Genomic DNA, 16,288 nt, shown 5'->3' on the forward strand with positions numbered 1-16,288 from the left:
GCTGTATAGCTATCCAACACCAAAGGAAGCTTCAGTTTCTTCAATAGAAACTGACAACCGCACCAATCCAAATCACCTAGAGAACAAACAGGAATTGTGCAAATCAACCCCACATGAACCAGACGAGTGATGAAATAGATTTCTGCTTACTCTTCAATCCTCTCTTCAAAAGAAATAAATCCATATTTAACGAAGGTGAGATTATAATTTCTGTCTTCCATTTGAATTATATACTCTATAACAATAATACTACTTCATTTCCATTTTATTTTCAAGATTTTGTCAAGAAAAGCTGAATAAAATGGCTGTTTTACGAATTTCATTTATAAAATCTTAATACAAGATCGAGATGGGTACTTCACAAATCACAATTATTAACTAAAACAGAATAACAGAGCAAACCAATCATTCTCTAAATATTCGACAATACTGTCAATACAAGGTTAAAATTTTAAACTTTTTAATTGGGCTTACATTTCACTGTTTTAAAAGTAGCGTTTGCATTCTGCAATACAGACAACAGAAGAAATATTTCCCCATTCATCTTCAACTGGAGGGGCCTTAATCGAAGACCACAAATATTCATACAAGGCTGTTTGGCCTAAACACTGAAAGTAAAAATCGCTCTCTTCTCTATGTCAATTAGCCCATGGCATATTTCTGGGTCCAGCTTCTTGCAGTTGACTCGTACTTGTTCCTGTCTGTCTTGTACATGTGTGCAATTTCGGGGACCAAAGGATCATCAGGATTTGGGTCCGTCAACAGGGAACAAATTGAGAGCAACACCTAAAGATGCCAAATACATATAAACAAAGTAAACAATGATGTCAAAGTACATAGTTTAAAGAAGAAATTTTGGACTCAGCTAAACCCCCTGCATGGGATCAGTTCAAAACTGATCACATCAATACAAACTTCATGCAAATCAGCCAGCATAACTTCAACAATGAAAACAACCAAGCTTTATATGGATCAATGGATGACATTCAAACTTCAAGACACAAGAACATCATATATAGACTAATACTAGTGTTGGGAAGCCTGCACTGGACAGACCGATTGAGCCAGTTTGTCCAAGCACCAGGTTACCTGCCAGAAGTCAACATATTCTAGCTGTTATGTTGAATTCGATTAAAAGCAGTCAAACAAGGGCAGCCTCAGTTCAATCGGTTTGAATCAAAGGTGATCTGACTAATCTCATAAAGAGTCAAACTCAGAATCTGAAATCAGGTCATCCAACAAGTCCAGCTTGATCACCATGTCACCTCAATTGTTGGTTATGGTGTTACCTATTTCGTTTAAATTCAATTTTTTTCAGGCTGCTAAATTTTACAAATCACTTAAATAATGTTATTGATTAAACTAGATAACATTATAATACTTTCAGTATATTAATATCTATTATTTTTTTAAGAGATATATTAATATCTGTTAAATTTATTAATTAATATTAAAAAATTATATTTAACTATCACTAATTCTATCATGGTTAGATTAATATCATACAAACTTGTGTTATAGCCTTTTAAATCTTAAAAGTATGGACTCATGTCATATCTTTATTTATCCAGTCAACCATTTCAAGAAGTGACTAATTAGTTGAACTAATCATGTAATTCAACAAAGTTTGATGACCAAGTTTAATATCAATGACTAGTCATGGTGATGAATACAATGTTCGGTAAAATACCATTTGACAGAGTCTAAGGAACTGCTAGATCTTAGTTCAAACTTCGGAGATAGATGGCACTTAAAGAATAATAATATTTTAAGAAACAAAGGCCTTTCAACAAAGTTTTTTGACCAAGTTTAATATCAATGACTAGTCATGGTGATGAATACAATGCTGGGTAAAATACCATTTGACAGAGTCTAAGGAACTGCTACATCCTAGTTCAACCTTCAGAGATAGATGGCACTTAAAGAATAATAATATTTTAAGAAACAAAGGCCTTTCTAACTATCTGATAAATGAACAAACCTTGGAAATGGTTAGAGCAGGGCTCCACTGCTCCTTCAATATATCAAGGCAAATGCTTCCATTGCTATTTATATTTGGGTGGAACACCTTCGTCCTGAATGCAACCTGAAAGATCCATCACCATACATAAGTACACACCCGAGAACAGTCGGGAGTTATATAGCGCTCATGACAGCATACTACATATACATGTTCAGATATACAAAAGGATTTCGGTCCTAACAAAATTTTTCAATAGAACCACACACTTGTAGTACTAAACCTTTTTTTTCATAGAGAAAAAGATCATGCATAAATTTTTTTTATCATTTCCCAGAAATGAGTTTTAAAAGACAAAATCAATTAATCAATTCCAACAAAATAAAGGGAAAATGCACTACAGCATTATTTAAAATAAACTTATAAAGAAATGAAGATATTTATCACTACATAAATAGACACCTTATCAATATACAGACCTTGGGTGGCTTAAAGGGATAATCTGGAGGGAAATGAATAGTCACTAGGAAAACACCTCCAGCATAGGGACTGTCTGGAGGACCCATAATTGTAGCTTGCCAATGAAACATATCTTCATGAACAGGACCTGCAATGTTTTGAAACGAACAACAAAGCATGACGTATGCACAACTTATCTTTTATAAATGCAGACATTTAATAGAGTGCATAAATTCCTAAAATGATAGTGCTACATAATGCCCCATCATGTTAATTAGTAAATTGTCACTTTTGAGAAATAAATAGGTGAAAATATTAATTTCTAACAGTTTTATGCAACTTTTATCATCCAAACACTAGAACAGTACTATTAATCTTTTGCCTGTTTAGCACTAAATTGCTCTTAAATACGACAATATTAAAATAATTTTATTTCTTTTATTTTATGATAATTATTAAATTAAAGAATATTTATTCAAAATGAAAACTTTACCCTCTCTTCCCTTTCCCTCCAAAACATATAATGTTGGAAAGTAAAATCCTCTAGTCATTATTTGATTTGAGAACTTAATGACAAAAATACAAGGAACATGACCAAGTTTTGTCCTTAAAATACCCACCATCACATATAAAGGTTTGGACCACACTCCATCAATAGTGTGTAAATTTACAACTACAGCAGTTCTAACTTCTTTTATTGCATAATCTTGTCATAAAACAGACAGAGCCGCCAACAGATGCATGATCCAGGAAACAAAACGCTGAATCATGAATACACTTGCATAGGGAGATGTTGGGGACTATGTATCCTATTCCCACCTTAAAATATATGAAACAATATATGCTTAGAATTGTACATTCCCCTAAACATTTTTTTGTCCATGGCAAAAATTAATTCAATACTCTACAAAAAAAACAATTATTTCTCCTTCAGCTTCATCAAGCCTCAAAGAATTTGCAGCTCAGGCAAGCCTCCTGAAATCACTACAACACAGAATCAAACACACTGTTCTAATCTACAAACGGCACCAAGACCTATATCAAACGACATCCGCTACAACCGATTGAAATAAATCTCAACAAAAAACCTAAGAAACAAAATTCTAAACAGGAATTTTATTTTACAATATACAAATATTACTGCTAGAAAATCAGAATCGCGCAGCTTCTTCCTTACCAAAATTTAAATCCAAATTGTTTAAACAAACACAACCAAATTCTCAACAATAAAATAGGAAAAGAATATCAAAACAAAAAAATAAAAATATACCGGCACTGCAAGATGTTGGAGGATCCTTCTGCAAATCCTTAAGCTCCTTCAAAATTCGCTTCGACGCCATCGCGAAAAACCTAACAACAGATCGAAACCACAACTCGGCTCAGATCAAAACGCAAAACACGAACAGATCCAAAACACGCGTAGGCTAAGAAATAATCCTATAATAAATAAATAAATAAACAAATATTTGCATACCTAGAGAAAAAACAAGAGAGATCCTACTTCGGATTTGCGACGAAGAACACGAACTAGAAAGAGAGAAAGAGAGAGAGAAGAGGAAAAGGTGCGACGAGAAATGGAGAAGGAAAACGAGTTTTTATATGAATAACAAATGGTATGTGGGGCTTCGGAATCGATCTTCTTCTCTGTGATTGATTGGGTTTGGGTTATTCTTCTATAATTAATTAATTAATAATTAATTATTGTTATTATTCTATGTAATTATTTATTTATTATTTATTGGTTCCAAGAATGACTCGTCATTGAGGGTATCCTGCAAGGGTCCACCAGGAAGCCAGCCAGAAATGAGGTTAACTTAACTACACCTTTGAAAAGAGACTGTGTCTTTACCATATTTATTTAAATTTAACTCAATTTATTCCTTAAGGATTTGAATATGAAATTAAGTAGTAATTTAACTGTACAATTCATGGTAATAAATTGTAGAAATTTATTATTTATTAAATTAATTTTTTAAGTAAATTAATCGGACTTAAGTGAAGAGAGAATGCGTTGCAGGATTTAATTTAATTTATTTATTTATTTACGCGGAATACATTTTTTTACATCTATAACTAAATATAAGAAATAGTCAAGAAGATGAATTACTAGTGTACATATTTTTATGCTATTTTATTTCTGTAATTACATTTATAAATTATTATTTTATTTTTATAATTATTTTTACAAATCTGATAAAAACATGAAAAGATAGGTAGTTACCAAGTGTCTGTTTTTTCCTAATAATTAATAATATTTGTAAAAGAAAATTAATTTTTATTTGTGTGTGAAATGGAGTGTGGCATTGAGTGGGGGCCTACTCTGCGTTATTTCTAAGAAATGAGATTCTCTGTGCTCTATATGGAATACAAAAGTGGCCGCCCCAACAAAAGGACCGGTGTTTATATTTTGCGTTTGACCTTACGGAAGAAGATGAACCTTTCGCGACCACGTTCTCTTACCGCGTCCAGCAGCATAAAATGTTGGGTCAAACATTATATGCAATACTTTCCGCGTTCCGGAAGTTTTTATCTGACTACGGTGGATTTTACACGAAAATAATAGAAAAATAAAAGAAATGTTTGTTTAAAGGAATTTTCTTTTGTTCTTGTAAATGTTATTTTCAGGAATATAATATAGAAATATATTATTTTTGGATATTTTTAAAAATTATGTTTAATTATATTTTAATATTTTTAGAATAGTTTTTAAAATTTAAAATAATTTAAATAAAATTATATCACTTTTTCATTCTCTCTTCGCAGGAATATAAATACAAAGCATGATAAAAAAAATTATAACATTCACATAAATCAATAATACTCAAAAATATTTTTAAAAATTATAACAAATATAAGAATATATATTTTTAGACATCCATCAAGATTCCATGAAACAAAAACTTTCTAAATTATGTATTTGGAGTGTAAAATAATTATTTTATATTATCATTTGATTACAAATTAATAATCTAAATTTTAAACTGACAACGTGTAATGATTAAAATGAATATATTGTTCTTTTTCCGGTTAAATAAACAAAAAAAAAACACACAAATATTGTTTTGGCTTGTTTAAGTTTGCATCTCTATTATACTAATAGACTTAGGTATGACCTAATTCGTTTAAGGCTCATCCCACGAAGTCTGTAAGTTTAGACGATTAGGTTAGTCTGGTTTGCAGAATAAATGAACTCTATTTTTTGATTCGAATTTGTCTTGTGAAATCGGGGAACTCAATAAAAATACCCAAAATTCAAGTTTTTTTTTTTTTAAATTGTAAATGTGTCAAATAATAGAGATTTTTGTTTTCTTTTCCTTTCCTTTGTTAAGCTAATGGGAATTTGAAATTAGGCCTTTTTGATTGGCTAATCCATATTCCCTGACGTGTGATCGTGTTCGTGATCATGGTGAACAAATAAATGCATCGTGTTTATGTCGCAGAATTATACAACAGTACAGGTGAAGAATTGCTTTGGCAGCGTCGGTGGGCGTGAGCCTCTGAGGAAGAAAACGTATACGAAAATCTGAATAGGAAGAGAAATATACAAAGGCGGTTTTAGATGAGTTTTAATCTGAGCGGTTGGTTTTTTAAAATTATAATCTAAGAGCTATTAATAAAAATTCTCATTTCTTATTATAAAGAGAGTTTTCTTTTAAAACATTTTATATATATATATATATATATATGAGAGTTAAAAAATAATATAATAATCATCAAAGTTATATTAATATAATTTGATTTTTATTTTTATACTAAATTTCAGTCACTCAATTTAAATAATCTAAAGATTGAAATTGATTTAATTATAAAATTTAAAAATTTTAATTAGTAAGTCACGAGATATGATCATATAAAATAGTCCACTACCCAAGAAAAACATTAGATATGGATAGGTGAAAATCAACTCTATTTTTTTCTTTCAAAAAGCTAAAATTATTAATAAACTCAAACCTAGTGTAAGGAGTTACCAACCCCCTATAAACCACGTAACCCATGTAAAGATCGAAGCAAAAGCTTTGCCCAATACTCCAGAACACCAACTTCCTATAAACGAGAGTCCCCTACTCCTCTTTTAAGACTTAGTGCATGTAATGATCATATGAACACCATATTTCTCTCAATTCTAATTGACTATATATGGTTCACGTGTACCAATTCATTGAATAATATTGACTACGTCGTTGAAAAAAAAACTATTGCAATTAAATAAAATCACGATATTACTACTGGCTAAAAACAAAACTAATTCTACTTGTTCACTGAATAAAACTATGCAAATTTAGTATTGAACAATAATATGTCAGAAAACAAACTTACGAAAGTTCAATTGTTGGTTGTGTCGAGAACGCTTGAATGATCAGTCTTGAATTAATTGTCTAAGAATTTTAAACTTTTTGTTCTTTTAGAAATGAAAAATGCACATGCTAAATATATTTTTTATGGAATTCAAAATCTGGTAAATATATTATTTATGAAATTCAAACTCTTATTTTGATGTAGAGAAGATTGAAAAATATCATGGAAAATATTATTTGCTACTATTATTAATGTTTTTCATCAATTAGTTTGATTAGAAATAACAAAATCATATCTCCACTATTAGAAAAATAGATTTTTAACCGATTTTTTTAATTTTTAACATTGATTTTTGATCGATGTTAAAACTACCAACATTAACATTATCAATGCTAACATTGATTTTCAAAAAATCGATGTTAACATACACTATACAAGATCAATTTTTATGAAAATTGATGTCATATATTAAGAAATATACAAAAAAAACAAAAAATAACATCGATCAATATTGCTTCTTTCCGAACCAATGTTCTTTTTGCATTTTTTTAATATGTTATCTATTTTAATAATTAACCCAAACCTACAAATTGAAAACATAACCAATGCATACAAGTATCCAGGCAGTACAAAAAACAAGCATGAGCCTCGTGAAAAAAGTGATTATGATATGTTGATTTTTTAAAAAATAATTATTATTATTTAAGCAATGATGGCTTAGTTGCTACAAATTTTTCCACTTTTTACAGATATAAGTTTTCTTCTTCTTCTTTAATTAACATCCTTCTAATTTTCTGAATTATAGGAACTAACTAAAGGATTCAATTTTCATATGTGAGAATTAAATATTTTTTATGCCTCATGAAAAAACAAAGCATGAGCCTCATGAAAAAAGTGATTATGATATGTTGATTTCTTTTTTCAAATAATATTAATTATTTAAGTAATGATGGCTTAGTTGCTACAAACTTTGCCACTTTTTAGAGATATAAGTTTTTTTCTTCTTCTTTAATTAACATCTTTCTAATTTTCTGAACTACAGGAACTAATTAAAGAATTCAATTTTCATATCTAAGAATTAATTTTTTTTCTGCCTAGTTAAATTTAAGTCTTATATATTCTGTTTAAATAAATGGCGGTGATTTCATTCCAATAGCAATTTTATTAAGAATAATGTTATATTTGTTCTCCTATAAAAGAACATAACTGAAAAGATTGTTGCCATATATCTTTTAGAACAAAATATTAGACCTTGGAATAGAGGTTGTTTCGCGGACCTCTAGGTCACAATGATGAAATTTTTGGATGGGTCCACGTTCCTCTGTTTTTCCCGTTGTGGTTTTTTCGGGAATTTGTTTTTTGAATGTGGTTCATTTTCCTCCCACGTTCAATCCTTATCTCTGCAATGTTTCGTAACAAATTCACGACCCTATCCTCAAACTCACGTTTTGATCAAAATTAGTTGAGCTCTGTGATGGGTAGATTCTATAAATAAGATGGGGTGCTCTCAGTTTTGTATCACCAAGCCTACTTCTCTATTAAGAAAAATACGCCATTTATTTTGAGTGAGTAAGGGTCTGGAAAAACAAAGTTGACTTCGGGTTCGTGCTTGCGCTGCTTCGTGTTTGATCTGCAATGGCTGGAGGTATGCTTGTGTTGTTTAGCTTCCGCTGTTTGATCTGAATATGTCATTTAAATTCATTCGAGTGTTTAGATTAGTATGTATATCTCTTTCATTTGGTATCAGAGCGATGTATGGCTCTGCCTTGCTTTTGTTTTGGAACTATATGTTAGTAATGTTGTTCTATTCAATATGGGTATTTCGTTTTGATGGCTTTTAATTCAAGCTAATATGAGAAATCTGAAAGAAATTGATGAGCCTTTTGTGATTTAAAGTATTATTTTTTTCGTGTTGAATATGGCTGGAAACCTTTGGGTTTTCCTTTTTGCTGCTACTTTTGGCCCACAATGACATCACACGTTTTAATAAGTCATGAACCCATCTTATTCTATTGAAGCCCAATGGCCCTTGATATCACGGGAAACCCGTCCCTAAAGTTTGAAAGTGTATATTGAAACTTATATATATATATATATATATATATATATATATATATATATATATATATATATATATATATATACACATGTAATAAGGCCATCTCTTCACCTGTAGGAAAAAACATATTAATTTATTATTTATCTATTAATCAATATGATTTAAATGAGTTATTAAGTGCCTTTTAGTGTGTTTGAATTATTTATTAAGATTAATCGTATGTTTATTTTGTTGTTTAAGCATGCAATATTAAGCTAAATAATTTATGCATATTAAATTTAATGGTTAAGAGCTTATATGGTTTCAACTATTGGATAATCGTATGCATATATTATTTATTTACTTTTGAAGTTTTGTGTGTGATTTAATGATTTTATACATGCAAAGTTATCTTGAATATTTTTATGCAATGCTATTCAATTTATTTACATTATTTAGAATACTAAGCAGCTCTTTATTAAGAATTAATGTTAGGTGATTAATATGATTTAATTAATTAGAGAATAGTCACAACATCTTTAATTGATTAGGTTTATATATTAAGTGTAAAAATCACATTTAAAAAACATTGGTTGTGATTAATCATATTTAATGTGATAAAATATACCCATAGGAATTTTGTTACATTTGTATGATTAATTAGGATAAAATATTAGGTTATATTTCTAAATTTACCCACAGAAATTGAGAAAAAGGAACATAATTTGATAGTTCTATCATAAGTATGAATCTAATTGAGTAGGACTTTGGCCCACAGGCAAGTTGTATGTCACTAGGTTCATAAACTAATACATATTTTACATTGGTAAACATGACAATTTATCGAGTCTCAAATTATGAATAATGAGAATGTATTCTTGAACTTTGCAGTTAATCAATCTACAAACATGTCTGATATTAAGTGTGATATTCCCGAATTGAAAGGGGATAATTATAAGGTTTGGAGGGAGATAATTCTCCTTCATTTAGTCTGGATGGATATTGACTATGCTATTAGGAAAGACGAACCGCCAGGCATTACTGAAACTAGCACTCCAGATGCTGTCGATCTTTATGAAAAGTGGGAGAGATCTAATCGTCTGTCCGTAATGTTCATAAAGATTAATATATTTACTAGTATCCGTAGTTCCATCGATCAGCATGAAAAGGTCAAGGATCTTTTGAAGGCCATTGATGATTAGTTTATTACATCTGATAAGGCCCTTGTCAGAACCCTTATAATGTAGTTCTCATCCTTAAAGCTCAAAGGGATAAGGGGTGTACATGATCACATCATGAGCATGAGGGATATAGTGGCTCAACTAAAAGCCTTGGAGGTTACCATGTCTGATTCTTTCCTAGTACACTATATTTTGTGTACTCTGCCCTTGCAATATGCTCCCTTCAAAATCTCTTATAACACACATAAAGAAAAATGGTCAATTAATGAGTTGATGACCATGTGTGTTCGAGAAGAGGAAAGGTTAATTATGCAAGAGGGCGAAAGGGTGAACTTAACCGTTCATGGAAAGAAGAAAGGGGATCAACCCAAAAACAAGGGCAAGATTCCTGCTTAACCAGTCATAAAGAAAGAGTCCAAGTGTTTCTTATGCAAGAAGAAAGGACACATGAAGAAAAACTGCTTAAAGATTAAGAGCTGGACGGACAAGAAAGGTACTCCATTTGCTTTTGTTTGTTATGAATCTAATATGGTTAGTATTAATCATAACACATGGTGGATTGATTCTAGTTCTACAATCCATGTTTCTAATACCTTGCAGGGTATGGAAAACCTAAGGAGGCCAGTGGGAAGTGAGCAACACATCTATTCAGGAGGCAAGATGAGCTCACATGTGGAGTCCATTGGGACATGCAATTTGGTTTTAAGCAGTGGTTTCATTTTACATTTAGAAAAGACTTTTTATGTTCCAAGTTTTTCTAAGAATTTGATTTCTGTATGGAGACTTGCACCATTGGGTTTTTCTTTTAATTTTTCAGATTCTGGTTTTAGTTTAATTAAGAAATCTAGAATTATTAGTTCCAATGCATTACTCGATGGTCTTTACTATATTGAATTGCAAAATGATGCTGCTTATAATTCTATGCAGGTTGCCACTGGGGTTAAACAATGTGTTGTGAATGAGGAATCCTCTATGGTGTGGCACCGTAGATTAGGACACATCTCTATCGAGAGAATTAAGAGATTGGTAAATGAAGGAGTATAGTACTTTGGATTTTGTTGATTTTGAGACTTGTGTGGATTGCATTAAGAGGAGTTCAAACCTATTAGAAATCAAACATACAAATATTTGTTGTCCAGATATGGATACAAGTAGTCCAAAATACTTTATTACCTTTATAGATGATTATTCATGATATATGTATCTCTACTTACTTCGTACTAAGGATGAAGCTTTGGATGCCTTTAAAGTTTTTAAGGCTGAAATCGAGAAACAGTGTGAAAAGCAAATTAAGATCGTGAGATCTGATCGAGGTGGAGAGTACTATGGTAGATACACAGAGAATGGACAAGCACCTGGTCTGTTTGCGAAGTTTCTTCAGGAACATGGGATTGTTGCCCAGTACACTATGCTTGGTTCTCCGGATCAAAATAGTGTGGCAGAAAGAAGAAACCGAACTTTAATTGACATGGTAAGAAGTATGAGAAGTAATAGAAAAGTTCCTCAATTCTTGTGGATTGAAGCATTAAAGATGGCTGTGTATATATTAAACCGAGTTCCAACCAAGGTTGTCTTAAAGACACCTTTTGAGTTATTCAAAGGTTGGAAACCGAGTTTGTGACATATACGTGTTTGGGGATGCCCATCTGAAGTGAGAATTTATAACCCACAAGAGAACAAACTAGACCCAAGGACTATTAGTGGATATTTCATTGGATATGCTGAAAAGTCCAAAAGGTATAGATTCTATTGTCCATCACATAGCACTAGGATTATGGAATCAAGAAACACAAAATTTCTTGAGAATGACTTGATTAGTGGGAGTGATCAATTTTAGGACATTATTTTTGAAAAGGATCACTATGAAGCTTAACCCTTTAGCTTAAGTGACAAATTGATTCTCATTCACACCCTTCAAGTACAAACGGGTGTTAGACAACCAATGATTGAAAATCCATAAATTATTGGAAACAATCATACAGATCAAGTTATTGATGAGGAATATCAAGATAATGTTGAACAACCTATTGAACAATCGGTTGAGCAACAAGTTCCTCAAGAAAATGATGAGGTAACATTAAGAAGATCTACTAGAGTCAAAAGGTCAGTGATTCCTAGTGATTATGTAGTGTATCTGCAAGAATCGGACTACAACATTGGAGCTGCAAATGATCCTGAAATGTTTTCAGAAGCCATGAGTTCTAAAGAATCAAACTTGTGGTACAATGCCATGAAAGATGAGATGGATTCTATGGCATTTAACCAAGTCTGGGATCTTATACAGTTGCCTAGTGGTGTAAAAGCCATCGGATGTAGATGGGTTTTTAAAACCAATAAAGACTCACAAGGCAACATTGAGAGACATTAGGCAAGACTTGTTGCTAAAGGGTTCACTCAAAGAGAAGGAATCGATTACACAAAGATTTTTTCTCCTGTATCTAAGAAAGATTCCTTTTGAGTAATTATGGCATTAGTAGCTCATTTTGACTTTGAGTTACATCAAATGGATGTGAAAACGACATTCCTTAATGGTCATCTAGAGGAAGAGGTTTACATGAAACAACTTGAAGGATTCTCCTCTACTAAAGGTGAGCACTTAGTTTGCAAGCTTAATAAATCAATCTATGGCTTGAAACAAGCCTCCCGCCAATGGTATCTAAAGTTTCATGATGTCATCACTTCATTTGGCTTTGAAGAGAATATCATGGATCAATGTATATACCAAAAGGTCAGTGGGAGTAAGATTTTCTTTCTTGTGTTATACATGGATGACATTTTGCTTGCAACTAATGATAAGGGTTTGCTATATGAGGTGAAACAATTTCTCTCGAAGAACTTTGATATAAAGGATATGGGAGAGACATCTTATGTCATTGGCATTAAGATCCATAAGGAAAGATCTCGAGGCATTTTGGGTTTGTCTCAAAAGACTTATATTAACAAAATTTTAGAGAGATTTAACATGAAAGATTGTTGACCAAATATAGCTCCCATTGTGAAGGGTGAAAAACTCGTTTTGAGTCAGCGCCCGAAAAATGATTTTGAACGGGAACACATGAAGAATACTCCATATGCTTCTGCTGTTGGAAGCCTTATTTATGCTCAGATTTTCACCAGACCTGACATTGCATATTCTGTTGGAGTTTTGGAAAGATATCAGAGTAATCTAGGTATTGACCACTGGAAAGCTGCAAAGAAAGTGATGAGATATCTTCAAGGGACAAAGGATTACATGCTCATGTACAGATGGACTGATTTTTTGGAAGTGATTGGCCACTCTGATTCATACTTTGCTGGTTGCGTTGATTCACAAAAATCAACATCTGGTTATATTTTTATGTTAGCCGGTGGAGTTGTATCTTGGAGGAGTGCCAAGCAAACATTAACTGCTACTTCCACTATGGAGGCTGAGTTTGTTTCCTGTTTTGAGGCTACCTTACATAGTGTATGGTTGAAGAGTTTCATGTTTGGCCTTAGAGTTGTGGACTCTATTTCCAGGCCATTAAAGTTTTACTGTGACAACTCTGTTGCGGTGTTTATGGCTAAAAACAACAAAAGTGGAAGTCGAAGTAAGCACATCGACATCAAGTACTTAGCCATAAGAGAACGTGTTAAAGTGAAGAAAGTGGTCATTGAACACATCAGCACTGAGTTGATGATTATTGATCCTTTAACTAAAGGCATGCCACCAAAGAATTTTAAGGATCATGTAGTATGAATGAGACTTGGTTCCATGATGTAATTTCATTTTACGTACATTTGTTATTTTCAATGAAACTCTTATTCAGTTAGATGTTTTCTCATATGGATTTGTGCACATATTTATTTATTTCGATAAAAATCATTCGGTTTAGATCAGGAATAAAGATATGGTTTATTCATTAAGTTGAGAGCTAGTGTTGAGAAACTTGATATATTGTGGTACATGGAAGATATTACTCATCATCAGAGGACCTATCACTATGAATCACATATTATGTTTCTTGTTATGGTTGATGTTGAGTTAAATGGACCAAGTGGGAGAATGATAGAATTTTCGGATGGGTCCACATTCCTCTATTTTTCCCGTTGTAGTTTTTTCGGGAATTTGTTTTCTGAATTTGGTCCATTTTGCTCCCACGTTCAATCCTTATCTCTGCAACATTCAATAAAAAACTCACGTCCTTATCCTCAAACCCACGTTCTGATCAAAATTGGTTGAGTTCTATGATGGGCAGACTCTATAAATAGGATGGGGTGTTCTTAGTTTTATATCTATAACACCCTGAAATATTACTAGTTATAAATCGATGTTTAACTATATTTATCATGTTATTTGACTATATGGTTGACTTGAATGAGTGGAGGTATGACTTGAATTAGTCATGTGTGAATTTCTTGATGTGGATGTTGAGATATGTGGAGTTTTATTGAACTAAGTTGAAATTATGAGATTTTAAATTTTACCTAAACCTATTCCAGTAAGATCGTGATCCCGGATTCGTTAACCGTTGGATCGTCTTCAAATTTTTTATGGAGCTTCCTAAGACATCTATCCACAGTCTAACCGTTAGGATTTTGAAATTAACAACTTTTTATGTCTTGCTAAGTGCAAAGGGCACGCTAAGCGCAATTCCAACCCGAGAGGGAATTGCGCTGAGCGAGAATTGGCCCGCTGAGCGAGCCACAGTGCAGAGGAAGTTGCGCTGAGCGAGAATTTGCATGATGAGTGAGAAAAGTGGACTCCTTCTTAGCGAGACGAGCTCGCTAAGTGATATTTGTAGATTATAAATACATTCCTCAGCTTGAAAAACACGATTTTTCACTCCTCTTCTCCAAAACGCCACTCAAACCTTAACATCTCCTTCTCCACCACCCACGACCACCGGTGGCCGCCGCAAGCCGCCGTTGCTTGCCACTGAACCCCGACACCAAGAGGAGCACTTTAATCGGAGCGGAATCCTCATAATCCTCCTCAAGGATTTGGTGGAGAAAATTCCCCCAATCCACCATTTCATAGCTTCTCTAAGGTAATCTTGACTTCTAAGCCCTTCTCCTAGTTAGTTTGAGTTCCTCTTAGTGTCTCTTGTGTGTTGGGTACTGTAATAGGGTGTTTTTACACTTCCTTTGAAAAAACCTAGAGAATGAGACATTGTAAAAATTATCATTTTATAACATTGATGTTATTTTTGTGACCTTCACTGAACCCTAGTCACATTAGCGTGATCGGAATTTTAAAACGATGTCTCCTTCTAGTAGAATCCAAAACACCCCTCAGCCCTTTATGTTTTAATAGGGGTATTTGACTCCGGATATGGTTATTAACCTTGTTTTTGAAACTTATACTTAATTCCCTTCAATTTGGCATATAGTACCTTGCGTTTGGACCGACGAGCGTGAACGAGAGAGACCTTTGAGCAACACAAATAGGAACTGAAGGAGAGATCACAATAGGTGAGGGGAGTTTATTATAGTTTATAGTTTTTAATACCGTAGTTGGGGTCAGGGAACTAACTGTGGGGATGTATGCTTGTCCCTGTTGCATGCTGGTTTTCAAGAAAACAATATTTTTGACTAATGAGATGTGATGTATCTATTATTAAAGAATAACATTATTATTTATTAGACTTGTGTGGTCTGAATACCTGGGGAGTGTGAATCTCAGACATTAACTATAGATGTATATATATGCGTAATGTGACTTACTGTTGATGTTGCTATTGATGACATTAATTGATATGAGATGAGGTTGATGCTTATGATGATATTGATATGAAATGATGTTGTTATTGATGATTATGTCAATATGAGTTGATGTTGTTATTGATGATTATGTTAATATGAGATGATGTTGTTGTTGTTGATAATGTCATTGAGATGAGATGATGTTGATGTTGAGCATATTGAGATGAAATGTTGATGATGTTAAAAATACACTGTGATGATGTATGTTGTGTATGTACATGGGGGGTGCATTGACCTTGTTGAATGTCCCTGGTGGGGGAAATAGAGTGGTTAAAGAGTTTTAAGCATCTCTAGAGGGGGATGACTTAGAATCTTTAATTATCCACGGTCAGTGCATTGATGGTGTCCATGTTTCATACGTTGTGTGATGTGTATGTACATAGGGGGTGTCGTGACCTTGTTGGATATCCCTGGTGGAGGAAAAAGAGTGGTTAAAGAGTTTTAAGCATTTTTGGAGGGGAATGGCTTAGAATCTTTAATTATCCACGGTCAGTGCATTGATGGTGCCCATGTTTCATACGTTGTATGTTGTGTATGTTCATGGGGGGTGCAGTGACCTTGTTGGATGTCCCTGGTGGGGGAAAAAGAGTGGTTAAAGAGTTTTAAGCATTTCTGGAGGAGAATGGTTTA

General features: G+C 32.8%; 1 protein-coding gene across 1 annotated transcript; it reads right to left on the reverse strand.

Annotated features, from left to right (window-relative positions):
* Nucleotides 1-357: 357 nt before the first annotated feature.
* On the reverse strand, nucleotides 358-4,120 carry LOC114384749 (ubiquitin-conjugating enzyme E2 10-like). Its single transcript, XM_028344515.1, has 5 exons — nucleotides 3,894-4,120; nucleotides 3,690-3,769; nucleotides 2,440-2,567; nucleotides 1,982-2,086; nucleotides 358-786 (listed from the first exon to the last, which is right to left on the reverse strand). The coding sequence occupies exons 2-5, from the start codon at nucleotides 3,757-3,759 to the stop codon at nucleotides 643-645; spliced, it is 447 nt and encodes a 148-aa protein (XP_028200316.1). The 5' UTR covers nucleotides 3,760-3,769; nucleotides 3,894-4,120; the 3' UTR covers nucleotides 358-642.
* Nucleotides 4,121-16,288: the final 12,168 nt, after the last annotated feature.

Source organism: Glycine soja, chromosome 14 (genome assembly GCF_004193775.1).
Source record: "Glycine soja cultivar W05 chromosome 14, ASM419377v2, whole genome shotgun sequence".
NCBI classification, from domain to species: Eukaryota; Viridiplantae; Streptophyta; class Magnoliopsida; order Fabales; family Fabaceae; genus Glycine; species Glycine soja.

Coding starts and splice junctions, on each gene's coding strand:
- LOC114384749 (XM_028344515.1), bottom strand. CDS start 3,759: ATGGCGTCGAAGCGAATTTTGAAGGAGCTTAAGGATTTGCAGAAGGAT. Junction 2,568..3,689: donor TCCAACATCTTGCAGTGCCG/GTATATTTTTAT, acceptor AAAACATTGCAG/GTCCTGTTCATGAAGATATG. Junction 787..1,981: donor CTGCTCTAACCATTTCCAAG/GTTTGTTCATTT, acceptor TGGCATCTTTAG/GTGTTGCTCTCAATTTGTTC.